Source organism: Chionomys nivalis, chromosome 1, assembly GCF_950005125.1.
Source record: "Chionomys nivalis chromosome 1, mChiNiv1.1, whole genome shotgun sequence".
NCBI classification, from domain to species: domain Eukaryota; kingdom Metazoa; phylum Chordata; class Mammalia; order Rodentia; family Cricetidae; genus Chionomys; species Chionomys nivalis.
This window is the reverse complement of record NC_080086.1, coordinates 170085773-170113586: the sequence shown is the minus strand read 5'-3', so window position 1 is coordinate 170113586 and position 27814 is coordinate 170085773. Positions and strand designations below refer to the sequence as shown.

The following is a 27814-nucleotide window of genomic DNA, read 5'->3' as shown; positions in this document are numbered from 1 at the left end:
AGCTGGACCTGGCCATGTATATCTATAATCCCAATACTTGGGAGACTGAGGCAGGAAAATTAGGAGTTCAGGGTCAGCCACAGCTACATAGGATGTTTGAAGCTAGCAAGGGCTACATGAAATTAAATAAACAAAAAGTAAATTTGTATAAATCATCAGACAAGATAACTTGTCAGCACCTATAGCTAACTGGCAATATGACAAAACAATGAAAATGTTTTAGGAAGTTGCTAAAATAAAATTCTGCTTTAATACTTTTGATTTAATTCAAAATAATCCTGAATACAATAATTGATTTCTGTATTCTATCAGGACTATCCTCAGGTCAATAGTGAAAAACAACAGGCTACAGCAATCAACATTTTATCCTATTTTTAAAGTCATTATATAGCCATTACATCAACAGCAAGACTACTCACACCTGATAAATTAAATGTCCCTACCAAAACAAAACAGTGGACGAAACCAATCTGCTGCAGCATAGCATGTGGCAGGGAGACACGATGGGAACAGTGGTGAAAGCCCATACGCGAGAGTTTTAGTTTATTTCTTTATTTGGCATTTAAATGTTTATGTGTTCAAATACACAGGAGGGTCAGTCTGACTAGCTTCTGTGTACCGGCTTGAGCAGGCAAAAGGCAGCCTTCCTTCCAGATGCGCCTGAGGGCACCAGAAGTCCAAGGCCTCAGTGGTCAAGGCCAGGGGTTTCAGGAAAGGGCAGAGATTGGAAGAATTACAAACCCTGCGTCAGAAACTGAGGTAAAGCCCCACACAAAGGTATGGTATTAGGAAACTTAAATCTTAAGGGTCCCAAAGTTCCAACAGAAAGTGTGGACCTAGTCCCAACAAAGAAGACAGCCAAAGCTACTGAACTCTATCTAGGCCAGACACACTAACCTAACCAAAGACACAATCCCAGCAGCAAAGCAGCTATGAAGATGAAAAGTAGACTGTAAATCCGCTGAGGGCTAAGAACCAAAAAAAACACCACCCTGACCCAGCCCCTTCCAAACTTTGGCAAATCTGTGCTAATGAATATCTCCTTTCCTAACTGAACCAATGGCAAGGAGTGAGACAGAATCGCCACACCAAGCTCCATTCCTGCCATTCCCCTCCAGGGAGTCCTTGGATCTGCACAGCTGAGACTGGAAGAATATGTGTATCATCCCAAGCACAGGGAAGATCCTCACACCCATCCCCACCAGAACCAATTCAAAGGAAAGGCCCTTTTCCTCCTTGACCTAGGTAACACAGGTACTTACACATCAGGCTGCACTTTCTGGTTTGTTTCAGCCCGTTCATTCTACAAACTGCTACTGAACACCTGGCACTGCGGTCCCTGTAGCTGAGAAAACAGATGATGAGCAGCAAACAGTTGCTGCTCTCAAAGGCTTATAACAAGCAGGAGGTAAGGACACACGCCGGTGTGCAACTGTAATGAAAATGAAGTGAATATGACAGGGGAAGTAAAATGTGTGAACCAAAAGGAAATGTTTTAAAAACTATCGGTTAGGGGCAAGAGAGATGGCTGAGTGGTTAACAGCACTGACTGCTCTTCCAGAGGACCTAGGTTTAATTCCCAGTACCCACATGACAACTGTTCCCAGCTCACAACTATCTCTAAGTCCATTCCAGTGGAACCAGAACCCTCACAAAGACATACATGCACGCAACAAAACACTAATGCATGAAAAACAAAAATAATTAATTCATTAAAATGAAATAAAAATCCTGTTTAAGCAGTCCACACTGGCAAGATGAAAAACATGCCAACCCTCTAAGACTTCTATGCCTTTTAGTGTAAGCACAGGCTCAACAGGTCCATGTTTACCTACAGTAAACACAGTTCTGCAGCTGCTACTCAGCATAGCAAAGAGACTGCCAACACCGAAGCCAAGGAGACCCAGAAGTCAGTGCCCTCAAGGAGGGCCTGAGAAGAACAGAGAAAAGGGAGCTGTGGTCACTGAAGGAGTCAGGTAAAAAACAATTAGGGGATTGTATGTGAGTTCCTACACAAGAAACGTTCAACAGGGCACTGTGGGGCCACAGCAGACCCAGGCTACCAGCCACGGATCACCCACAGGGTGATTTCCCGAAAGAAAGCTAAAACAGTGTATAGAAGTCCTCCTGATAAACATGCGTAGAAAGGAAAGTGGGGTGGGACAGGGCTACCCAGTTGGGAAATAGAGACAGAAAAGAATAACACAGTCCATGTCCTCAAAAGGACAAGTTCAGGGACATTCAGGACTTCGATTCTAGTTACACACAAAAAAGTTAGGCATGACAGAGGAGGGTCTGGGAGATGACAGAGGAAACTAACCCAGGCAACAGATTATTGCAGGACCATGGTAACTGAAAGAGATTTAGATGTCCTCCCAAAAGGAAGGCGGAGCCTCCCATACCTTCAATCAAGGTATAATTGGTCTTATTGTAATGAAAGATTACTGGGGCTATGGACTGAGAAATAGAAGGCTGGAAGGCAGGGACCTCAAGCACGAGATGGTCTGAGCAAAGTAGGGAGAAATGACTATGGTCCTACCAGGGCAGAGATGCCATGAGGAATACCATAAAACTCCAGAGAACTTCTAACGAAACGCGGAGGAGGAAGGCAGGGTGTCCCCATGATAGTGATGATGGCACACAGCAAAGTACACCTAGAGTAAGAGCAACAACACGCCCAGTGTGACAAAGGACGGCAATGCTACCACCAGCATGAGTGCAGTTTGCCTTCCAGAGACTATGTACTTCACTACCACACAAAACAACAGTAACCAAAGTACTACGATGCTTCCCTGCAACCAAGTAATTGCAAGCTCTAGTCATCTGCTGCTGGTTAACTAGAGCACATATATCAATTATCTGCTCACTCAGGGGAACCAGGAAATTGTCTCAAGCACATCACAGCCACTCCTTGGAAAAGTTTGACAATCTTTTCTACCCACTAGGTTCCCAAGGCCTTGCAAGGCCCTCCAGTACAGTGATAGCTGTCAACAAAGTGTCAAGAAGCCCTAGGGGTAGAGAGGTTTAAAAAGAACTTTCAAACATTTAATGTTCCCACAAGGTCCAAAACAGGAGTAATGGATGAACCAGAGGAACAGGAGAGGGGAACAGGAAGAAATAAAATGCTGTGTCAGGCCTTACTTCCTAAAATGTTTTGTAAAAAGAAAAACATCATCATTAACAACAATAACCTATTATTTGGCTGACAGCTGGAAAGTCGATGGATTGATTCTGAATATCTCCACAAGCAATAAGAAAATGCACATTTGAAGCTCTCTCGGGGAAGAGTTTTAAGAGATCTGGGCTATCCCAATGAAGCCCTATAAAATCTGTCTAATTCCAAGAATGGCAATAAGATTGCTAATTAGGCATTTATTTTACAACTGGCATATAAAATTTAAGTCAAAAATAGTATTATATATATTGGCATGTCTTTATTTTCTGTACTCCATCAGAGTAGTTTATATAGACAATGTCTTACATTTTATAAATCTTGACACAGGATTACAAATTTCTAACTTACAGTTTTTGCCTTTAATAATAACCATGATTTATTTGGTTGTTTTACCCATAGTTCTGAGAAAATACAATACAGTCTTAAAATCACTTTCAAGTTAGTATCCAAAAATCTACTGTAACAAAAATAGGGTGTTCTGTTAAAATAGCTTCTTCTTTTGTCCTGGTCTTGACGCGTAGACTAAGGGCAAGCAGCACTTTGGCATCCTCCTGCTCTAACACTCACATGCAGCCACCTCCCGGGCCACTGCTGCTTCTCAGCAAGCCAGCCAGCCAGACCACCCATAAGCACATCCGTGTGGTAAGTTACAGCGGTGGTCACTAGGTAGTGACCCAAAAAATTTCCTAAACAGCAACAGAGCCAGCATTTAATCCACTAACAGGAAGTTATTAGGCAGAACTGGCTAATGGCAGGGACTACTGCAAAGTGCGACTTGGGGATAGTCCAGAACGTGCTAAGCTTTTTCTCTTTAGCGCCTTCCCTCTGGCGCTGCACCTGTCGTGTGTGTGACCCTCGTGCACTATGCCCAGACTGCCCTAAAACATAAACTTTCTACCAGGAATTGGTTATTACACAAAAAAGCCTAAGTCCTTCTTGAAAAGAAGATTTTAAACTTTTGTTGGTTTCTTAAAAGAAGATGTAAGGCCAGGAGTACTGAATCAGATGACACCAAGTAAAGTGATCCAGATGAGATGATAAGGGCTGAGCCGTGAATCTCCACTGCCCAGCCATGCAACCTTATCATCAAGTTACCATAAAATGGCTTCCCTTCCCAATCTGGTTTCAACTCATCCTTTCCCTGTGCTACCAAGAAACGATTTGTCTTAGTCACTGTTCTACTGCTGTGAAGAAACACCACAACTGAGGCGAATGATAAAAGGAAGCTCTTAATTGGGGGTTTTCTTACAGTTTCAGAGAGTTAGCCCATGACCATCATTGCCAGGAGAATGGCAGCAACAGGCAGGCAAGCATGGCACGGGGCAGTAGCTGAGAGCTCACATCTGATCCGCAAGTTGCAGGCAGTGAAGACAAGCGAGACTGGGCCTGGTGCGGTCTTTTGAAGCCTCAAAGCCCGCTCCCAGTGACACACCTCCTCCTACAAGGAGTTCCACACTCAAACACATGAGCCTATGGGCCACTTTCATTAAAACCATCACACCATCTTAACATCCCACTTCACAGGCTCAAAACTCATCTGCTAGAGCCTACAGAGCCACACGACCTCACACAGCTGAGAACATTTTATTTTTTCTTGTTCCTTACAGTGCCAAATAAGGATAAATAAAAATGCTTAAAATTTTTTCACTTAAAAGGAAAATGGTCTTATTTTGTGCAATGGTAGAATATACGTATTCTTACCACTCAAATTTGTTAAATGTAAAAATATCAATGAAAAAAATCAGCACTTTATTTTTAACCATAAAAATGTTATTAACATCTGGTTGTACATGAAGGAAGAAGCAACTAATGCAATTTTCTAGTCTTGTATCCTAAAATTAGATGGAACTTCTCAGTAGCTGCTGGGACCTCAGAGGATAAGATGAAACTCTTTTAATGTCTGGTTAAGCCCCAGGAAACCTTATCAGAATTGATCTGGTCTATGCACTGACTCTACAGGGAGTATAAGCCACATTAACACCCCTCAGATCCCTTTCTCAAGGTCTGCCTCAAGCCCACATCCCTTCACAGCAAGCTAAGCTTCTGGCCCGCTTCTTTCATTTCCTAAAGTGCCTTCCAGACTTCTGTACACACTCTACCTCACTTACATATTGGTTCCTTTACTCAAAAATACTGCACAACACCTTCCTGCTAAATGTGACTTGACCAAACTGTTCTTTGAGTCCAAGATCACTGCCATGCCGATACCTGTTCACAGAAGAAGCTAACCATGAGCTTTCTTCATCATTCATTAAACATGGACTGTTACAGATCGTCTTTCAGGAGCAGAGTGTGCTCATTAGAAATTAGATTTAATGCTTTGGAAACGCCAGGCAAATTATCCATTACAGTAATGCAAAAGATTAGGATATCGGCATCCACAAAGTTTCACATGTTGTCCGAAAGAGATCTAAGACAGTGCACCTTCTTCACTCAGACGTGAAAACACCGGTCGAAGGAATAAGCAGCACTTGTTGACTTTGAACTCACCCTACAGTGCTGTGTCTAGATGAGCCTTAAAGAGCTGTTTAAAAATAACCAGAAGGGCCAGATTCTGGGAGAAAAATACATACAACATATAGATGAATCTGTTTCCCTAAATTGGCTGCTTAGTTTGGGCTGTGCTATTTCCTGCTCAAATTGGTTTCCTGCAATTTGTTAAGGGTGCCAAATACTTAGTGATCTCAGCAATACGCTTAACACAAATCGGCAAATCTTTCCTATTTTTCACAATGACAAGAAATTTACAGAGAAACTTGCACAGTGAAGATAATAATAAGAATGAGCTCATTTGTCTCCCCCCCCCCCGCCAGATTTATCATTTTCATCAGGTTCCCAGTGGCTTAGGAAACCAATAAACAGCCTCCTAATACCATTTCCTGTTTGATTTTCTCATATTGATCTGGAGACAGTTTCTTAGGGTCGAACATGAGCGGTCTGACCTCACCACAGGCCAGCAAAACTAAAGGATCAAGATGAAGGGGGGGAAGGCCAATAGCCAGCATTGATTTTTAAAATCAAAAGATGCAAGATGTTTTAAAAAAAAAAAAAAAAGGTAAGTATGGAGCTGGAGCTGCACACAATGTCATCCCCTCTGTCCACCTAAGAGAAAAATAGCTGGTAGAAAAGCAAGTCAACATAGTTGCGATAATGGAGCAAAGGAGCCGAGGCAGAAAGGACACGGTTAAGTTCTTAAGAGCACATTCATTTATTAAAGTGGCCCTGCAATCTGCTGTGTGTCACAAAGTATATTATTTTTCCCAAACAGCTTTATATGCAATGAGTCATTGATCTGGTTCAAGGCTTTTCAAAAAAAAAAAAAAAAAGTTACAATAAAGTTTAAAAAGAAAAAAACTTATTTTTGTAGAGCATAAATTATATTCTCCAAACTGTGTGTGTTTGTGTGCATGTCTGTGTGTGCACATATACATATGAGGCACCTTAGTTCTTATATTCAGAAATCCTCTGGTTCTCAGGCCATCAAATACACTGCTCTATATTCACATAAATGATAGCCTACGGATGGTATTAATAAGTTCTGGAAGAAAGAAAGCATTTTAATCAATATTAAAAATTCAGCTCACATTTATATATAATTTACTTGATACTGAAAATGCAGAAAAAGCTGGTGACGTTTCCATCAATACACTTTTGCAGACTTGAAAAATGATTTCATAGCACATCTGAATTATGAATCATAAGAACTCTATTACTGTGTACTGGCTAAAACCCCAAAGAGAAAAACTTGGAAGAGAACAAAAATTTTGAGATTAGAACTTCTAACAGCATATTTTTTAAATTTTAAGAATCAATGTTTGCTAATTTAAACAATCATGGTCTGTTTTCTTTTTTTTCTTTTTTGGTTTTTCAAGGCAGCGTTTCTCTGTAGCTTTGTAACCTGTCCTAGAACTTGCTCTATAGATCAGGCTGGCCTGGAACTCACAGAGATCCACCTGCCTCTGCTTCCCTTCCGAGTGATGGGATTAAAGGCGTGCACCACCACCACCCGGTCTAATTGTTTTCTTAACATAAAGGCAAGATCACTTCAAAATATTGTACTAATGCTAGTAGCTCTCCTTTCGGCTTAGGATGAAAGGAGGGAAACCACATCATAGCCTTACTAGGTCTTCTTTCTATCACGGAGCCAGAGAAGTGATCTGACTGCTCCAAGTACGAAGAGTCTCCAGCACCACACCTGCTGCGAAGCTATGTCCAAAGCTGCTGTAAGGACACTACACCTCCACAGAATGTCCCCAGTTTCATTACTGACAGTCCTGGGATGAGTGATGTGGAAGGATCAGAGTGAGCGTCACAGAGCCACACAGCCTCAGTCACATCATCAGAGCACCTGATACATGCCCAGCTCTGGAGAGGCCCAGGCTAGACCAAACTTCCTGCAGGCTAGTCAAAGGTAAGGAGTTCTTCAGTGAGAACTAATCTGACCACTAACTCACAAGGTGATAGTCTAAGTCTTCAGTGCCCAGGATGGTCACAGCTGAGCATGAACAATGTCTGCAGTCATGTCAAACCTGGAATAGGAACAGACAGATTCCTCAAGAAAGTCAAGCTTATCACGCCATCCATTGCTGGCTCTGCAGGTCATAGTAATGTTTTACTCTTTTGGCTTTTGGGGGTCCTGCCAACCAGCTCCCAAATAAATCACACATGGAGATTAATTCATAGTTATAACTGCAGCTCCAGGTGAGAGTTTGGTTATCGACCCTATCCTGGAAAAGATGGGGTGAAAAGCAGCAGATTTGTAGAAGAATAAATGGAATTTATGGGCTATGTTAAGTTGGATATATGCTTGCCTTTATCTGTGTTAATTAACCATAAGACTGTTCAACACTCCTACTAAACAAGAGGCTTTGAAAGACAAAAACTGTTCCTGATTAAGCCTGGTATAAGAAGCTCAAGTTATATTTGCAAACTTAATGGTCAGTTTGAGAGTCACAACTGCCCCACCACCACCACCAGTGGCAAGTACCCAACAGCTCATCTTTCTCACTTTTACAACCTGCAGCCAAAAAAGCCCCTTTCAAATAAACAAAAACTCTTGGTCCAAAAGTAATCACTCCCATACTGTTCTTCTTGACATTTCACAACTAATGGCATGTCCAGTGACCATCTGGGCAGTATCAAGAACAGAGTGGGAAAGGGCTAGGGATGCAGTCCAGGGGGAGAGCACCTACCTACCTTCTGAACATAAGCTGGGTTCTGTCTCCAGAGGAGAAAAAAGAGACGAGCTGGCCATGCAGCAGGTTCTTGGTAATTTGTTACATGAGCACTAAGGTGGAGCTACAGGAAGGTGAGGGAAGAGGAAAAGTACTGGATCTCTTTAGCTCTTCTCATCCAAGAAGACCTATGCATGATGAGGCTTAAAGCAACAAACTAACAAACTAAATCTTTTGTAGAAGCTTAAAAATTACTAGAAAACAAAAATATGAGATATTTAATAATTCAGAAGCAATGAGTATTTTCTAATTTCAGGAGTTCTTTTCCCTCTAAGGATTTTCTTTAAAAAAAATAATATTTACTCCTTAATCTCTAATATTCCTACTATCAAAATAGTTCACACAAAAGGTGTGAAATGGCATTCTGATGAAGCTTAGCAGAGGGTTTAGGAGTTGGATGAGCAAACTGAAAGTTCATAAAGTGCATCTAACAACAGAACCAATCACTTTAGAAGAAACTCTTGATACTGATTTCTAACATTCACCGTAAAATGTTGAGCATCCAAACACCAAAAGACAAAGGGCAGCTGCCTACTGAGTAGTCACCTTCCCTACTGAGGGTTTTTTAATGAGAATCCCTAAAATAAAAATGTCACCATACCTGAAGCACCATAAACACTGGAATACCGCTGAGACTTAGGGCCAGACGGAGAGGACTCCTTCATCCGGTCGATGACATTTTCTGAAAGCTGCAAAAGAAACATCTGAATGGTGAGACAGAAACAAAAGACAATACAATAACATCCAAGTAATCCCACATCTGCATCACCCTGCATAACGAATGGCCTACTCAATTAGACTCACGCAAACAACTGCAGAACTGTTTTAAAATTCCAAGTCACACCCACAGCACTGCTCCCCTATTTCTTCTCATGCACTAAGTGCCCACTGCAAATAACAGTTCTTGATTTGTGGGGCACACCAAGTTATAATCCTGGAGTAAATATCAACCACCAAAACTCCTTCAGTACTTATTCAGTAAATATTGACCAAATGCACATGTATGTATATATGTATGTATTAACTGACCTCAGCTCACTCCTTCCTTTTCTCTCTCGCTTCCTTTCCTTCCTACCTCTCTCCCTTCTAAGACTAAGAACACACGATTGCTTTCAACAGCTTTGATTAGGCACAAACTCTGCACCAAGAATAGACTAGACTTAGAGGATTCATAACCACCAAGCTGCTACAAGAGAAGTGGGCTAAAGAGACAAAGCACTTAAGAATGCCGTGAAAGGAGCGACCCGACGGCAGCAGCTGTAATGGAAGTCTACAGAAACACAATGGTCTGTGCAGCCAGCCGGACTGTAGGGATGCAGCTCGGGGAGAGAAGATGAACAGAACTCAGGAAGAGAAAGTGACAGGGCAAAGAAACCACATTAAGTGTGGATCCGAAGTGGGGCTGCCACCACTAGACCTCTAAGTGGAGAAATCAAGTAGGTTACAGGCCAGAGGCTCTGGGGACCACTCCAGCGCACAGATTTGAGTCCTAGTCCCATGGTCATCACACCGTCCTTTCGAGTTTCTTCATTGTGCTCACCAATGTCTGACACTTCACGCTTCCTGTCTACCTTTCCCACTACAGAAGACGATGACAGAGCGCAAAGGTTCTGATGTCCCATCACTATATCCCCAGACTCAATAACCCTGGGAAACACAACGGTTAAACAGCTAATGACCACTATAAGTGAATGGATGAATGAGCATAGAGAAAGAGGAGCTACAGAAAAAAGTGGATTTAAAAACTTTTAGTAAACACACTTTGAGCGTAGCAAACTAAGTTTCAGGGAGCAAAAGGCACTGAATATTTTAGCGGGGTAATGACATAATCAGATTTACATTTCAGAGAGATCACTCTGGCTACAGTGTAGACAACAGATTGATGCAGGATAAAACAGAAGAAGGACCCCTGGAGGAGACTAAAGGACCAATTAAGAAGCTATTAAGCATATGTCCACACAAAGCCTTGCAGAGAATGTGCACAGAGGCATTATTCATAACTGCAAGAGTGGAAACAAACAAATGGCTATTTACTGGTGAACAGATAAACAAAGCATTGTATATCCACAGAACAGAATACAGTTCAGTAATAAAGAGGAATGAAGTTCCAGTAAAAGCTACATGTACAAACCCAAACTCATAAAGTTAAATGGAAATGGCCAAATAACAAAGATCACACACTACAAAATTGCTTCTTTTTATTTTGACATGGGTATCTCACTATGTAGACCAGGTTAGCCTCAAACCTCCGGCATCCACCTCCCAAGTGCTGGAATTACAGCTGTAGGCCATCACATTTGGCCGTGTTGAGTCTACTTATCTGAAAAATCATGAAAAGACAATTTTATAAGTATAGCATCAATAAATGAAGTTAGCTAGGGCAGAGATGGGAGTACGGATTAATTGTAAAAGAACTCAAGGCCTTGCTCCGATTATGAAAATGTCACTTTAACATAGTGGTTATTTTAAGAACTACTGAACTCCATAGCACTAAATGCCTATATAAAGAAGCTGGAAAAATCCCACACTAGTGAATTTGAAAACTTTATAACAAAAAGAAGCAAACACACCCAAAAGAACTAGAGAGCAGGAAATAATCAAACTGAGGGCTGAAATCAACAAAATAGAAACAAAGAAAACAATACAAAGAATCAATGAGACAGAGTTCGTTGGAGAACAATCAACAAAATAGACAAATCTTTATCCAAACTAACCAAAAGGCAGAGAGAGAATATCCAAATTAACAAAATCAGAAATGAAAAGTGGGACATAACAACAGACATGAAGAAATCCAGAGAATTATCAGGTCATATTTCGAAAACCTGTACTCCACATAATTGAAAAACGTTAAGGAAATGGAAAACTTTCTGGATAAATATCACTAACCAAAATTAAATCAAGAACAGATAAGCAAATTAAACAGACCTATAACTGCTGAAATAGAAACAGTCTCATCAAAAGCCTTCCAAGCAAAAAAAGCCCAGGACCAGGCATTTCAGATCAGAATTCTACAAGACTTTCAAAAGAACTAATACCAATACTCCTCAAATTGCTCTACACAATAGAAACAGAAGGAACATTGCCAAACTCTTTTTATGAGACTACAATTACCCTGATACCCAAACCACATAAAGACATTACTAAGAAAGAGAATTACAGACCAATCTCACTCATGAACATTGATGCAAAAATACTAAATAAAATACTGGCAAATCAAATCCAATAACACATTAAAACAATCATCCACCATGATCAAATAAGCTTCATTCCAGAGATACAGGGATAATTCATTATACAAAAATCTGTCAACATAATCCACCACATAAACAAACTGAAAAATAAAACCACATGGACATCTTATTAGATGCTGAAAAAGCTTTCAACAAAATATAACATCCCTTCATGATAAAGGTCTTGGAGAGAGCAGGGATACTAGGAACATACCTAAACATAAATAAAGGCAATATACAACAAGCCAACAGCCAACATCAAACTAGATGGAGAAAAACTCACAGTGATCCCACTGAAATCAGGAACAAGACAAGGTTGTCCACTCTCTCCATATCTATTCAATATAGTTCTTGAGGTCCTAGCTAAAGCAATAAGACAACAAAAGGAGATCAAGGGGATACGAATCAGAAAAAAAGAAGTCAAACTCTCACTATTTGCTGATGATACTTTACATAAGTGACCCCAAAAATTCTACCAAGGAACTTCTAAAACTCATACACACTTTCAGTATCGTAGCAGGATACAAGATTAACTAAAAAAAAATCAGTAACCCTTCGCTACACAGATGATAAATGGGCCAAGAAAGATATCAGAGAAACATCACCCTTCACAATAGCCACAAATAGCATAAGATATCTCGGAGTAACTCTAACCAAACAAGAGGAAGACTTGTATGACAAGAGCTTTAAATCTTTGAAGAAAGAAATTGAAAAAGACACCAGAAAGTGGAAAGATCTCCCATGCTCTTGGGTAGGTAGAATTAACATAATAAAAATGGCAATCTTACCAAAAGCAATCTACAGATTCAATGTAATGCTATCAAAATTCCAGCAAAATTCTTCACAGACATTGAAAGAACGGTACTCAACTTCATATGGAAAAGCAAAAAACCCAAGATATCCAAAACAATCCTGTACAATAAATGAATTTCTGGAGGCATCACAATCCCTGCCTTCAAACTCTACTACAGAGCTACAGTACTGAAAACAGCCTGGTATTGGCATAAAAACAGACAGGAGGACCAATGGAACAGAATCAAAGACCTGGATATTAATCCACACACTTTCGAACACCTGATATTTTACAAAGAAACAAAAAATATCAAATGGATAAAAGAAAGCATTTTTAACAAGTGGTGCTGGCATAACTGGATATCAACGTGTAGAAGAATGAAAATAGATCCATATCTATCACCATGCACAAAACTCAAGTCCAAATGGATCAAAGACCTCAACATATAAGCCAGCCACACTGAAACTTATAGAAGAGAAAATGGGAAGTATGATGTGGGAAGGTCATTGGTTAATTAATAAAGAAACTGCTTGGCCCGATAGGTCAGAACATAGGTGGGTGGAGTAGACAGAACAGAATGCTGGGAGGAAGAGGAAGTGAGGCAGAAGCCATGCCACTCCTCTCCAGGGCAGACAAGAGGAAGCTCCGGCCCAAGATGGACGTAGGCTAGAATCTTTCCCAGTAAGATTACTAAATACAGGTTAAAGCAAGATGTGAGAATTAGTCAAGAAGAGGCTGAAAATAATGGGCCAGGCAGTGTTTAAAAGAATACAATTTGTGTGTTGTTATTTCAGGTATAAAGCTAGCCGGTGGCAGGGAGCTGGGAGGCGGGAAGCGGCCCGCAGCTCCTCACTACAGAAGTACACTTGAATGCATTGGCAGAGGAGACCACTTCCTAAATATAACCCCAGTAGCACAGACACTAAGAGAAACAATTAATAAATGGGACTTCCTGAAACTGAAAAGCTTCTGTAAAGCAAAGGACACGGTCAACAAGACAAAACAACAGCCTACAGAAAGGAAAGATCTTCACCAACCCCATATCAAACAGAGGTCTGATCTCCAAAATATACAAAGAACACAAGAAATCAAACAATCTAATTAAAAATGGAGCACAGACCTAAACAGAAAACTCTCAACAGAGGAATCTAAAATGGCTGAAAGACACTTAAGGAAATGTTCAACATCCTTAGTCATCAAAGAAATGCAAATCAAAATGACTCTGAGATTCCATCTTACACCTGTAAAAATGGCCAGGATCAACAACACTGATGACAACTTATGCTGGAGAGGTTGTGGGGTAAAGGGAACACTTCTGCATTGCTGGTGGGAGTGCAAGCTGGTACAGCCCCTTCGTATATCAATGTTGCGATTTCTCAGAAAATTAAGAAACAACCTTCTCCTCAAGACCCAGCAATACCACTTTTGCTCAACCGTGCCACAAGGACATGTGCTCAATTATGTTCATAACAGCTTTGTTTGTCATAACCAGAACCTGGAAACAACCTAAATACCCCTTGCTCAAAGAATGGATAAAGAAAATGTGGTGCATTTATACAATGGAGAAAAAAAAAACAACATCTTAAAATTTGCAGGCAAATGGAGAGAGCTAGAAAACATCATTTTGAGTGAGGTAACCCAGACCCAGAAAGACAATTATTATATTTACTCACTCATAAGTGATTTTTAAACATAAAGCAAAGAAAAACAGCCTACAAATCACAATCCCAGAGAACCTGGACAACAATGAGGACCCTAAGAGAGACATACACGGATCTAATCGATATGGGAAGTAGAAAAAGACAAGCTCTCCTGAGTAAATTGGGAGCATGGGGACCTTGGGAGAGGGTTGAAGAGGAGGGGAGAAGTAGAAGGGGAGCAGAGAAAAGTGTAGAGCTCAATAAAAATCAATTTAAAAAAAAGAACTATTGACCTGTCTAGTTAATGCAAGTACATTTGGAGGCATATAATTACTCTACAGCCAAGTTGTGGGATGGGGGGCTATTTTGGTAATATAATAGCTAACACATTCAAAAGATACTTAGGACCTTGCAAGATAGCACATACTTGTAATCCCAGCACCAAGGAGGCAGATAAATGAGGAACAAGAGTTCAAGGTCAGTCTGAACTGTATGAAAAGACTGTCTCAAAAATAATGCATGTTTACAAGGCATTTAGGATTCAAAATTGCTAAGGCAGACTTCCTGCTTACTTCTTGTCATCTCTACCCTAGTGCTTTCCTCATCTAAGCCTTAACAAGCCTAGGTGCTAACTACTGACATTATCTCTATTAGATAAGTGAGCCAGCAGATACCAGCTCCCAGATCACACAGTCTCACAGCAGTGAAGCTGGGTTCCAACTCAAGTCCAACTCTCAAGGTCAAAATCAAATGCCCCACTTCAGTACCACACTCAACATCTGGTAACACAAGGAAGCAAAGCAGAGGTCAACCAGGACCCTTGTTTGGGTCAAGGAGCTTCTGGCTCGAGGAACAGAGTAATGCCCTTCATAGAGGTCCTCTGCTCATCATTGCCTGGCCTTGACTCTCAGTGCAACTACAAAAGCATTCTGGTAAAAGGCACCAGCGGCAATCCTTTGCACTCTACCTATATAAACTAGTATATATTCCTAACGCCTCTACCCATACGGTTTCCAAGTCTCAGGCTCTCCCAGGCTTTCCCTGCTGTCTGGCCTCAGGGTCGCAGGCCTCCCACTTTTCTTTGCCCTCACTATCTTTCCGTGTGCTCTTGGTAGTCTCAGTCAATCTCCTGACATTTCCTACCTCAGTCTCCCTAGTGCAGGGCTGACAGACATATTTGCCACCACATTCTGCCAAGCCTTCCTTAACTGCTGCTGATGAATTCATGAACTCTAAACTCTGCACCCTGAAAACCAGCTACTTACTAAACAGCTGCCCTCAGACAAACTGAAATACCTCATACCCAGCATACCCAAAACGGAACCTGTGCTTTCTACCTCCCATTTCCACCCCTCCATCCAGAATCCCAAAGCAGAAAAGGGGCTGTCTTTAACACTTATCTCAACTTGTTTTCTTACCCAGGACTTCCTGGAGCCTAAAATACCAACTGAACTGTTATCATTTCTTCCCTCATCTCACTTCTCATTGGATGGTAGTTAATTCTCCAACCTTAACTTCCAGTTTCTCCCTTTATACTCCACACCCAAAGGTTCCCCACCCACAGATGGTTGTTGTTTTCTCTGCCACCACTGCCTCCTTCCCACTCGATCCCTTAAGATAAAGTCAATATCCAAAAGCAATCACTCACCAAACTAATTCTGCATTCAATTCCAACAGTGTCTGCCCAGCAGAGCTATTGGGTCCCCGCGCCCACTACATCTAATACAAACTCTCCAGTGAAGAGTACTTCCCCTTTGTGTTGAAACTGCCACTCCATGACACTGAGCTCCTATATATCACTGAGGTATTCATCCTACAAATATTCCATACACCAAGTCCTAAATCAAGGCCCTCGAGATACTGTGTGAACTGTCTACACCGTAACAGGTAAAACTGATCTGCCTCAGGGCCCAAATTAAAGCAGAAGAGAGACAGGAAAGGAAAAGCAGCTCAAGAATTGTGCTCTTTAGAGAGAAAGCCATGACTCCTCTCTTAGAGGACCAGTCACACCAAGAAAGCAGTGTACCCAGAGGCTTGGAGTCCTGAGCCACCAGGGCCAGAAGCATCTTTTCTTGTTGCTTTATTTCTTTGTTTTGTGATTCTAGGGGCTGAGTCCTGGGCCTCCAGTCCTACCGACCTCAGACCTACATCCCTAGCAGCCCTTGCTACATATGGTTTTATTTTTTTGTTTGTCTGTTTGCTTGTTTTCTTTTGTTTTTTTGAGACAGGTCTACAGTACTCCAGGTGAGCTTCAAACTCACTATGTAGCTCAGAATGATCTTCAACCCCGGATCCTTCTGCCTTCACTTTCACTGTACTCGAAGACAGGCAGGAGCCCAGAGTCTGGCTTCACGTTTCCCGAGCGCAGCTGCTGGGTAAACCTGAACTTTATCTACAAAGTTGAAAAGCTTTGTTCACACCAACCCCAATCCTCTCCATCCCCGTTTGATGCTGAGTAACATCCGGGTCCAGGAGCACTGAGCCCAGCAGTGGCTGCCCCAGTCTCCATCCCACGCTCGTTCAGCAGTGTACCCCACCAATCTCCCACATAATAAAGGCATTTCCTCTCACGAGAGAAAACGGGCCTTCGTTTCTGAAGCCCATAGCTACTTTAAGTGATATGTATTATATAAGTGACATATATTACATTAAATGATACATAACTCATACATATCATATATTTCATAACAGTGTATTCATGTTACAATATATTCTACATAACTCTATATGGCTGAGCAGAACACTTGCCTAGCATACACAAAGTCCTAGGCTTGATTCTCACAAACTAAAAATAAAAAATTAAAAACTACATATTACATGTTATCATCACCAAATACTACGAAGTTGATATACCATAGTACACATACAATATATCATATTATAAAGCCAGTATAAAGTTCATCAGTTTATGTTAATTTATACGTGCAGTAACTTTTACATTCTAATTTACATTTCTATATTTCAATCCAAAAATCAAAGAATTGCAACATAAAAATCACATACAACTATAACTGGTCAGACATGTTAGCTAAAACACAAATGTCAGCTATGAACACTGACCTGTACTTTCTATATTCTCCATCTCTTCCCTTCAAAATGTATACTAACAACTTTCTACAGCAACTGTAAACGTCCTTTTAATCCCTAAACGTCACCCTTCAAACAGAAAAAGCTGGCTCAGAACAATTTAAGAGGCTAGGCACCTCACTTCCTCTGTTTGTAGCATTTGCACCATGACTATCTGTAGCGATAGCTACAGAATCTGTCTCTTCTAGTTTATCCTCACCACCTGGCCTACATGGAGCTCCTCTCCACATGAGGCTGAGGATGAGGCTGGAGTTCTTACCAGCAGCTGTCTGGGTCCTAGGAGTGTGTAAGGTGTTGGGTTTTCTTCCCTATGCTTTTGGGCACAGAAGTAGAATGTCTTTCAAGTCAGTAGTATTTGTTAACCTTTTGTTGCTTTTGTGGTTTCTCTGATGCCTCCATATTGCTACTCAACGTCATTCTAACACCAACCAAAACATTTCTCAAAGGAGGTTCCAGTCACATGTAGCCAAACATACGTAAATGTCACCCAAAGACTCCATGGTAAGTATATTGCAGGCCGGCTGGTTCGGAGTCGCCCTGCACCTGTTCCTCCCCAGCTGAGTTCTTGGGGCTTTGAGGTGCACTGGTAGGACCCGCAGCCCAAGAACTGCGGCTGTTCTCCTGACTTGAGCACTATTACCTGTCCCCAGCCAGCTGGGTACGGCAGCTCCAGTCTGAGGAAAGCTCAGGTCTCACCTGATCTCCTCTGAGAACAGGCACTCAGGAGGCAGCAGACAGGTGAAACCATACTGGTCAAGGTCAGACACGCAGCCAGTAGCTGTAGAACAGCTCAGCTCTTCTGTGAGGAAAGTTGCCCCAAGGCTGGGCAGAGGCGGGGGTCAAAGACACCACATAAGCTTCAAGAAGAGCTGGACAAGCAGCCTAAGAGGAAACTCTTCAGGAAACACATCTGTCCTTAAAGAGGGCACTTCCATTACAAGAGCCTTCCCCACTTGCTGACCTTTATCGGCTCCACCTGTCTTCTGGCTGCCTCTGGATTCTCCATCCGAACACCAAACGTGTAGTAAACCCCTCACACACATATTGATGCTACAAATTACACCCAGAGGCCTCTGGACTTTGGAGTCCATGGACTAATTCAATGTACACGAACTCTGTGCTCACTGTATTGTTAGGGCAGAGTCCATACCTCACAGAGCTCACAGTGGTTCGTATAGCAAAAGAACCACAAGTAAGGGTGATAGGAACAAGCAGGCGGCCTTGCCTACCTACTCTCTTCAGACACTTGAGCAGGTAGACCCGGGCACTGTGTGCCTCACACCAGAGGATCCACAGGGCATATCATCTAGTCATCCCACTCACCGCTTCCCACTCACTGTTTGGTCTTACCCAAAATTTGCACAAACATACCCCCCACCAATCCAGAGCTCAGCATGTTTGCAGATCCAAGACACTGAACAAGAGAACAAAGCTAAAGTCTTCTGCTCTCAGAGGGGACACTCAAGTCATCTTTGAGATGGTAAAGGCCGGGCCACATGACACACAATAGTTGACAACTGAAGCTCCTTTCTTCAGCTGTTTCTTATCAAACTGCCTTAAAGAAAACAGAGCAAATTTCTCTCTTGGTTTTCCCTCCAGGTAAGAACAGATCACTTTCTGAGCACTGCTTCCCCCACGACCTTTTGAAGGCACAGACACCAAATTGTCAATTCTCTCATACTGTTAGAAAACAAGGTGGCAGGGAACACAGGCTCAGATCTGTAAACCATGTAATTTTCAGTCCATATGTAGCTCGTTGCTTGTGTTCTGCATCCTAGAAAGCTTAAGATGGCCCAAGACATTCACAGAACCTAAAGCTGAAACTAAATTACTCACACAGTCCCTATGACTAAACAAATAAATGTGTAATCCTGGCCAATACGCTCGCTGCTGAGCCCTCTACAGCACCCCACATTTAGAATCCCTTCATTCAGGGGCTCTCAGCTGCCAACACCTCCCAAAGCGCATGGTGTATTTCAGAGGAACGCACAGGGCTGAATGACTCCTGCGGATGTCAGCTCCACTTCAAGGCCAGCTGCAGAGACAGTTATGCCAGGAAGCATGATAAGTGTAACTTTGAAAATGATACTCATTGAAGTTGACATTTGCTCAGGAAGAGTTCACTCACAGCTCGGATGCTTCAGATAAACTAGTGAAAGACGGGTCCTGAACACACTTTCTAAGCAGACACGGCAGATGGGCACAAAAATCCTATTAAGCACATGTGAGTAATAAAAACGCTTATTTTTCTATCATGAGAAATATTTGAGACAGAGAAAGTACAAGGCAAGGGAGAGTAATCCTTCATCCAGGCCATAGGAGTAGTTTCATATGCAAAATCGCAACCAGGTGTAAGAATAGAGGCTATTTTACAGAGGGCAGAAAAGTACTAGCAACTGCTCAGAATAAAGGAAAGAGCAGGGCCATATATAAAAGACATGAAAAGTAGCAACTGTCAGCAAGAAGAGACTGGAAACTTGACATTGTACGCAGGTCCTTTAAGTGCAAGCTATAAGCACCTCAGGAAAAAAAGAGACTCATCATCTATTAATAAGCTCAACCTACTTAGTGAGTTTTCCGCTGCTCACTAAATGCTCTCTACATTAGGATAACTGAAGATGAAATTACTATCCTCGTCAATGGAACAGAACACAAACTAGTTTCCCAGGAGTGAGTACAGAATTATTAGCATACTTATTTTTCTCAACTGATGATCCTAAACATTATAAAATGGATCAAAATTTGAAAACCTTTCTTCAATCAAGTTGCATTAACCTATGAAATCCAAAACTGGAATTTGGGCCTCATCTGTCCATATTTTGTTTGTTTGTTATTATTTGTTTGTTTTGTTTTTCAATACAGGGTTTCTCTGTGTAACAGCCCTGGAACTAGCTCTGGTAGACTAGGCTGGCCTCGAACTCACAGAGACCTGCCTGCCCTCTGTCTCCCAAGCGCTGGGATTGTAGGTCTCTCATGGGCCACGGCATGCGCTCCGGTTTAGTTCCGCTGTGCTCTCCGGGGTTTAAGCTTCGGCTCTCCTGCAGAACCCCAAGCTAGCGCTCTAAGTGCAAACACTGACAAAGCACAGGGCCAGGAACACACGTGCCACACTCTCACTAACATGCAGTTCCACAGAAACACCAGATAGGGAGACGCAATCGTGGATGACTTGCCCATGCCATCGTAAGCTACGCTAACCTCAGAGCAAAGACCTGAAGCCAGGTTTGTTTGATCCCAATGCACTTCCAAGAACTCTAGAATTTTAAATGTGAAAGGAACCCAATTATAATGATCGCTTTTTATTTATAAATTGACAAAGCAGGCTGGGAATACAGCTCAATGGTAGAGCATTTGTTTAGCCACATGTGAGGACCTAAGTTCAATTCCCAGAGCCACGAAATAGTAACACTACTACTGCTAATAGTAACCTAAAGGTCTACAATTCATCAGGAGTTTTACACACCGCATCCCCTACCCTAACTAAAGGAAGTAATACATCTGGACTTAGGGGTAAGCTGTCCTCAGAGAAGTGAGTGGTCCAGAGCCACAGACTAAGCATGTCTGCTGAATTCCAAGTTAGCTTTCTCCTGTGCATGACCTCAAGGGATCCAAACTGACCTCACAGTTCAACAGCTGGAAAAGACAGGGATAAGGGGGTATCTAGGTACGAGGCTCCACCAGTCTGGAGAGGAGAAAACTGAAGGAAGCCAAGGGTGAGTACACGCCATCTGTGAAAATGCCAGGAAGCAAAGAAACCTGGCCAGGGCACATGCAGAAGAGTGGGATACAAACCAAAATGAGGCTGCCATGCCTGGACTGTAACAACAGAAATAAAATGTATCTATGAGAAAGGAAGCTTGCTTCAAGTTGTATAACTGAGGGTATGGTTTAAAAAAAAAAAATTTACAAAAGTCCTTTAAAAACAATCTCACCACTTGAACCTAAAACCCATCCCTACTGTCAAGTATCACTCAACATGATCTGATATTTTATCTAAATCTCTACACTGTGGCCAAACTCACTTTCAGTTTGTTTTGTGTCATTGCTGTGTCTGTACTGAAACATGAGGACACGCACTTATGCATTTCCTATCCACATCTTTTAACCTGAGATTTTCTTTTACTTTTTTTTTTCAAACTTTGCATTCTCTATTGTGGAACATTCAAAACCTAGAGACAACTTGGTTTTTTTTTTTTTCAATCTCTGTATAAAACTCAAGGTTGCATTAATTCTTACCTTACCACAAAAAGTACCAACTAAACGCCAACACGGCAAAGAATGCTAGAACTACCATTCTAGCACTGATTAGCACAGTGAGAACAGCTGGCCACAGACCGAAGCCTCAGGTCCAACAGTTTGGAGTTCCTACCAGGAAAACTTTAATAAGTTCTTTTCGAGGTAACAAGTTTCAGAGGAAGAAGTTTTTAAACACTTGAAATGTTTTTAAAGTTTTATTTCCTTGTAACAAATGCCAAAAGGTATCTTACATAGTTCACAGACTAATAGTTGGGTAAAAACAGACGGAAAACATCTAAAGCCTTCTGAAATCAGAGCGCTTGGTTCCTAGGTACAAGCCTACTTCCCAAACCATGATGCTCCAAAGTCAGGTGCAGAGAAGAGTGTTAATGAAGTCAGTGCCCGGATACCGACACCCTAGAGAACACTCAAGTTTCAGTTCATGTATTAAGTCCACACAATGGGTATTTAAAAAGTCTCTACAACGTTGCCCTCAGAACTGACTGTCTTAGTTCTACCAACCTTGAAGAACTGCACTGACCTCTGCCCCTATCGGGCTGGGCAGACAGTAGCAGGCCTGTAGTAACTGGGCCAACTTGGGCCAACAAACCACAGCGGAGGCGCCTGGGAAAACGAAATTATCAGGTGGAAGGAAAGGAGCCAGAAGCCAGAAGTTAGCCAGCAGAGCCAGGAATGACTTGAATGCATGAGTGTGTATGCATGTGTTGGGGCAAGGGGTGATACCAGAAGAGGGGCAATGAAAGGCAGAGGCAAATAAGAGTCATCCTTAAAAAGCCAATTCACCCTGAGAGAGAGATGTGCACGAGAAAGCAGGGCTCGGGTCCTGAACTAATCAGCGCGGTGAAGCAAGAGCTGCAATTAGGTCCTGCAACTAGTGAGCAAGGACGGATGTGGTGACCCGGCACCCCCATCTGCCCCAGTACAGCGCCTGGCACACAACCAAGAACTTTCTCTGAATGGACGTTCCGAGTCTTCAAACTACGGGCTTCTTCCCAGAGAGAGAGAGCCAGACTTCTGGCGGGACAGCACGCGAGCCGAGAACGGAGAAAGCAGGTGCAGCGGTCCCAGGCAGGTCTCAGCGTCGGGGTCCGAGTTCAGGGGCTGCCCTTCGCCCGCCCACGGCACTCACCCGGATGCCCTTCACCACCGTGATGTTCTCGTTCTCGTCAGTCTCGAAGGTGACCCGGCGGGTGCTGGCGGCCCCGCCCATGGCTCCTGCTTCTGTCCCCGCAGAGTCCGCGCGTGGACCCGCGAGCACGTCAGGACCCACGCGCACACCTGCGCGTGAGGACCCGGGAACGCTTCCCTTGCCCTGCAAGAGCAAGGCCACGACCCCAAGAAGCAAGGAGAAGGCGCCGGTTCCAAAAGCCCGCCTCCTCCGGTCACGTGCCAGGAGTACGCCGCCTCGGGTTGGCCCGAGAAGCAATTTACCCGCCTCCTATCGGAAGATGCTCCAGGATTGGTGACTCCGGACCCGGATGCTATGGCAACAGGTGGTACTTAACGTGGCTTCCGGAGCCTCTGAGAGTAGTGGGAATTGTAGTCTTCATCTGACGTGATGGTTGCTCCAGAGCGTGCATGGAGCGTAGAGCACTCTGGGAGTTGTAGTCTTGACGAACCTGGAGGCCTCTAGCTGGTCTGCTTTCAAGGAGGTTTGGTCACCCATCCAACATATTTTGCAATTTACTCTAGAAACTTAGGTCAATTAAGTTAGGCAGTGGCTGTCCAAACTACTCAAAGCTAGATGTGAGAGATACACTCCCCTAAGCAAGCAATTCTTACAGTCCTCCTCTCAAACCTCTGTCATTAAACTTTATTTTGCCATTTACTCTTAAACTTTAAGGGGCAGAGACGACATTTGCTTATGCTCCTATCTCATGGCCTAAGTGTGAGCGCTTTCAAATATGCGCACAAAAATACATAGGAAAAAATTATTTACACCAAGCACGCAGTCAGAACGCTGTTTCCCACGTTCGTGTCTCCCCTGCTCCTTCATAAGCTACATCACCAGATAATTAGGCAGAAAAAAGTAATCGCCAAACGTGGCATAAATTCTTGGAGGTATTAATTCCGTGTTAGACAAAGTTGAGGTGGTCTGTTTTGGAAAGTTTCTAGTTCAGTACTTTACCTCCATGAAAGCTAAAAAAAAGAAAAAGAAAGAAAAATGTAAGTTATCCATGTATTTCAGTTTTTTGTTGTTGTTTTGTTTTGCTTTGCTTTGTTTTTGCTAAACACTGTTGATAAAAGTACAATATGATCCTAGATTTACAGAGACAGATAAATATTCTTTAGAAGTTAGGTGGATGGGGCTGTAGATGTAGGTCAGTTGTATGTACAATGAACACAACCCTGGCTATGTGAGGAAGGAGAAGGGAAGAAAGGGAAGAAAGAGGGTGGAGGAGACAGGGAAGCAAAGAGGGGAAAGGGAGGGGGCAGATGGGAAGGGGGAAGGGGGAGGGGACGGAATGTGCTGTACAGGAATGCTTTCTTCAATTCATCCTTTTCAGCATTAAAAGCCACAGAGGACAGAATACCATGGCATCCTCTTCTGCCAGAGGGATCCACAATGTTGAAGGAACAGTTTTGAGCTTCCTGGAGTTGTGAGTGTGTCAGCATCGGCACAGCAGAAGCTATGTGTCTCCCATCCCAGCATCGCTGGTCGCAGCACGGAGCTCGTTACATCTCACCAGGTCGTTCTTTACAACGTATGTGCCTCTCGAGGTTTGGAGACTCTCTGCTCCTTTACTTGTCCTCAAGTTATATCCCAGTTAAGCTTTCTTCTTTGGAAACCCAAACACCCAGGGATTGTCATTCCTTCCAGCGGGTCCTCCCCCTCCACAAACACAATGTCACTTCTTATAACATATACAGCATGTATTGGGGATGCTACATATAATAGTGGCTCAGTAAATACTTGCAAAATGAAAGGCTTCCTTACGGAGAATAGAGAGATTAAAAACTCCACTTGTTAACAATGAAGATAGTCAAGTGCGGGAAGGAAGTGCATGTCTTCAGTTAGAGAACAAGACGCATTTAAGTGATCTTCTCGGCAGAGGTTCCAAAATGCTTCCAAATTCCTAGTCCATCTCAAACAATACTAAAGAAACCTTTAAAAAATAATATTACATCTTCTTATTTGGGGGGGGGGGATGCCTACAGTGACAATATTGTTCTCCCTGTATCAGTTCCAAGGCCCATCATTCCTATCATCTGTTTCTGAACTAGGGAGAACCAGTGGCCTCCTTTTCTCCCTGCCCATAGCTTCCTCGTGGTCAGCTAACCCAAAGGCAACATGTATTAGCCAGAAATGCAGGCAGTAGAATGCAAAGCTTGGCTCGAACAAAAAGCAAAACCTCAACTTGAACCACTCGGATTCTCTCCCCCTCTTCTCTATTTTTAGTGTCGCTGTCTCAAGTTTAAATGTGAACTTCACAGCATACAAAAAGAGAAGCGGAGCAGCTCGGGTAATGAGTCTGAACCGGGAAGCGTCACAGCAGACTACAGAGGGCTGAGACAGGGGCCGTAAGCAGAATAAAAACATCCAGATGGAAAGAAAGAAGTAAAATTGCCTCTGTCACACATGACCCGATCTTATAAATAGAAAAATCCCAAAGAATCTGCTAAAGTAAGAAATTGGTTTTAAAGTTCAGCAAGGTCACAGCGTATAAGATCAAAGTAAAAACGCAGTGTATTTCCATACACTGCAACTGACAAGCCCAAAACGAAATGAAGACATTGGGAATAAGAACAAAAATAGCTCAAATGTCCTTTTATTGACAAATAGATAAACATGATGCAGCATTTCCAGATAATGGAATAGTATTGAGTAATAAGAAGTTATGAAGTGCTGGCATATGCTATAGTATCGATGAATCGGAATATTATGTCATAACATGAAATATTATACAAAGGACTAGAGAGAAGACTCAGTAACTGAGAACACTTGCTACTCAGGCTCGGTTCCCAGCACCCATGTGGCTGCTCATCACTGCCAGTAACTCCAGTTCTCAGCAACCAGACCCCTCTTCTGGCCTCTGCAGGCACCAGGCATACACTTGATACACATTTATACAGGCAGACAAAACACATACATGATATAAATAAACGTATTTTTAATTATGCCCCAAAAAAATTCCAGACACAGAAAGACTATATATAGTGTGATTCCATTTAAGTGAAGTGTGCAAACTGACTAATTTCTACACTTAAATTATCTTTTTGACGTGAAAGTTACACATTAGTAAAGAGCAGAAATTTATTTAGCATTCAATAAAGCCAAGCGTGAAAGAGTTTATTAATGGAAAAGGTGGGACTCAAGGGATCAGTCGGTGGCAGAACCCTTGGTTAGCATGGACAAGGCTCTAGGTTTGAGTCTCAGCATCAAAGAGAGTGTGTTGGGGAAATGTCTGAGTGCATAAACAGCTGGGTGTAACCATAAGGACCGAGTTCAGATCCTCGGCACCCACATAAGAGGCTGGAAGTGGGGCGGGCGAAGCAGAGAGAAGTGGTTCCTTGGACTCCCTAGTCAGCCAGTCTAGTTGAAAGGAGGAGATGCAGATTGAGTGAAGAGACCTTGTCTCAGACCCTAGGAGAGAGACGCTACCGAGCAAGCCATTGTGACGTCAAATTTAGCCTCCACACACACCCATACAGGTTCTCTTCCTCTCCCCCCACCGCGCGTGTGTGTGTGTGTGTGTGTGTGTATCTCTGCTGCTGTACTGCAGCTGTTGTTAACAATATCAAATCAATCAAAATTCAGATTGGATGTGGATAGGCTCATGAGGCCTTAGCCAAGAAGTTGTTGGCAGTTCATTGCTTCTGGGAAAGGGAGAGTCATTTTCCTTCAGTTATGCAGCCCCAGTAATTCGCCCATACTCCACGAGATAGCCTCCCTGGGCCAGAGAGAGTATTTGTGGAGAGACTATGAAGGAGGGCACTCCCCAGGTGTGGGTGGCACCTTCCATCAGATGCCCAGATATGAGGAAAGCAGAAGGAAAAGCTAGTGCTTTCTCTCCTAGCCACCTTTGTAACAAATTCAGCTGTGCTGTGGCTGGCTTGGCAGCTACCATATTTGATGACACTGGAACCCAGATTCTTCTTCTTGTTGTCCAATGTGGACTGAAGACCAGTAGCAGTGCCAGGTTGGGATGGCTGAGTTGTTCAGCCCTGTGGGCTAAGCAGCTACATAGGTCTTGGTTTCTCCTGTATATACCCGTTGTTGGACTACCCAGACCATACTGTGAAAGCCAATCTATTAAAGAGTCTCTGTTAGGGGTTATGTTCCTCAAGAGAGCCCTAAATAAGACAGCCACTAAGAAAGCATTGCCATCCAGCTCCTCGTTATGTGTCATTTCTTACTTTTCTACCACATCAAATCTTGAGGAGGAGGAGGAGGAGGAGGAACAGAGGGAAGGAGGAAAGGGGAAGAGAGAGCATAGAAAGGACGGGGAAGGGAAGGAGGGAGGGAAGAAAGAAGGGCAGGAGGGAGAAAATGAAGGGGAAAGGAATGGAAGAGGGGAGGAAAGGAGGGAGGAAGGCATGGAAGAAGGAGGGGAAAGGTGGGAAGAACGAAGGATAGGCAGGGGAGAGAAAGAAGGAAGGCTGGATGTAGAAAGGGAGAGATAAAGGGGGAAAGGGAGGAAGGGAGGGAGGGAGGACAGGAGGAGGTCATCTCCAATCACCCTTCTCCCTAGAGGTAAGGAGGTGGGAGTGGGAAACACCCACCGAGACTTCTAACCCGATCTACGGAAGTGCAAGAAGTCTCAGGCGGGAAGAAAGCTTGCAGTATAAACTCCGATTTACCAACCCCCAACTTTACACCAAAAAATTCCTAAAAAGCCGGGCGGTGGTGGTGCACGCCTTTAATCCCAGCACTCGGGAGGCAGAGGCAAGCGGATCTCTGTGAGTTCGAGACCAGCCTGGTCTACAGAGCTAGTTCCAGGACAGGCTCCAAAGCTACAGAGAAACCCTGTCTTGAAAAACCAAAAAAAAAAAAAAAAAAAAAAAATTCCTAAAAGCAAAATCCCTTACGGGTCGCATGACTGCCCCTAATCACTGGGCCAGGAGTTCAGGGAGACATGGCTGCGAAAGTGAAAGAACAATGCCCGAGGAGGTAGAGGGCCCAGTCCCTGGTCCCCGGCCAGCAAAGCTAATGAGTGTGTTCTTCATCAGGGCGCAAGGGCCCTCTCGCAGCTCTTGAGGAGCAGTGCAGCTACGCCGCAGAGCACTTGGAATCTCTGGCCTGGCCTGAAATCGCATGTAGACATAACAATCTTCCTTTCTGAGCGAGAAATTGAAGCAGTTGCCCTGACATCAGTCATGTACTTAGAGAGACAATTAAACACAGTCCTTGAAATCTGGATGGTGCTAGAAAATCTAGGCCATATAGTTGCCATAGT

The 27814-nt window shown here is 43.0% G+C and overlaps 1 protein-coding gene across 2 annotated transcripts in view; it reads right to left on the bottom strand.

Annotated features, from left to right (window-relative positions):
• Nucleotides 1-22783, bottom strand: part of Chchd3 (coiled-coil-helix-coiled-coil-helix domain containing 3) — a 258806-nt gene extending 236023 nt beyond the window's left edge. For both annotated transcript variants that reach the window (XM_057771899.1, XM_057771908.1), the window contains exons 1-2: nt 22546-22783; nt 9011-9098 (exon numbers count right to left, since the gene is read on the bottom strand). In XM_057771899.1, the coding sequence (XP_057627882.1) occupies nt 9011-9098; nt 22546-22626 (169 nt within the window). In that variant the 5' untranslated portion in view covers nt 22627-22783. The remainder of the gene's footprint in view (nt 1-9010; nt 9099-22545) is intronic.
• Between the last annotated feature and the right edge of the window lie 5031 nt (nt 22784-27814).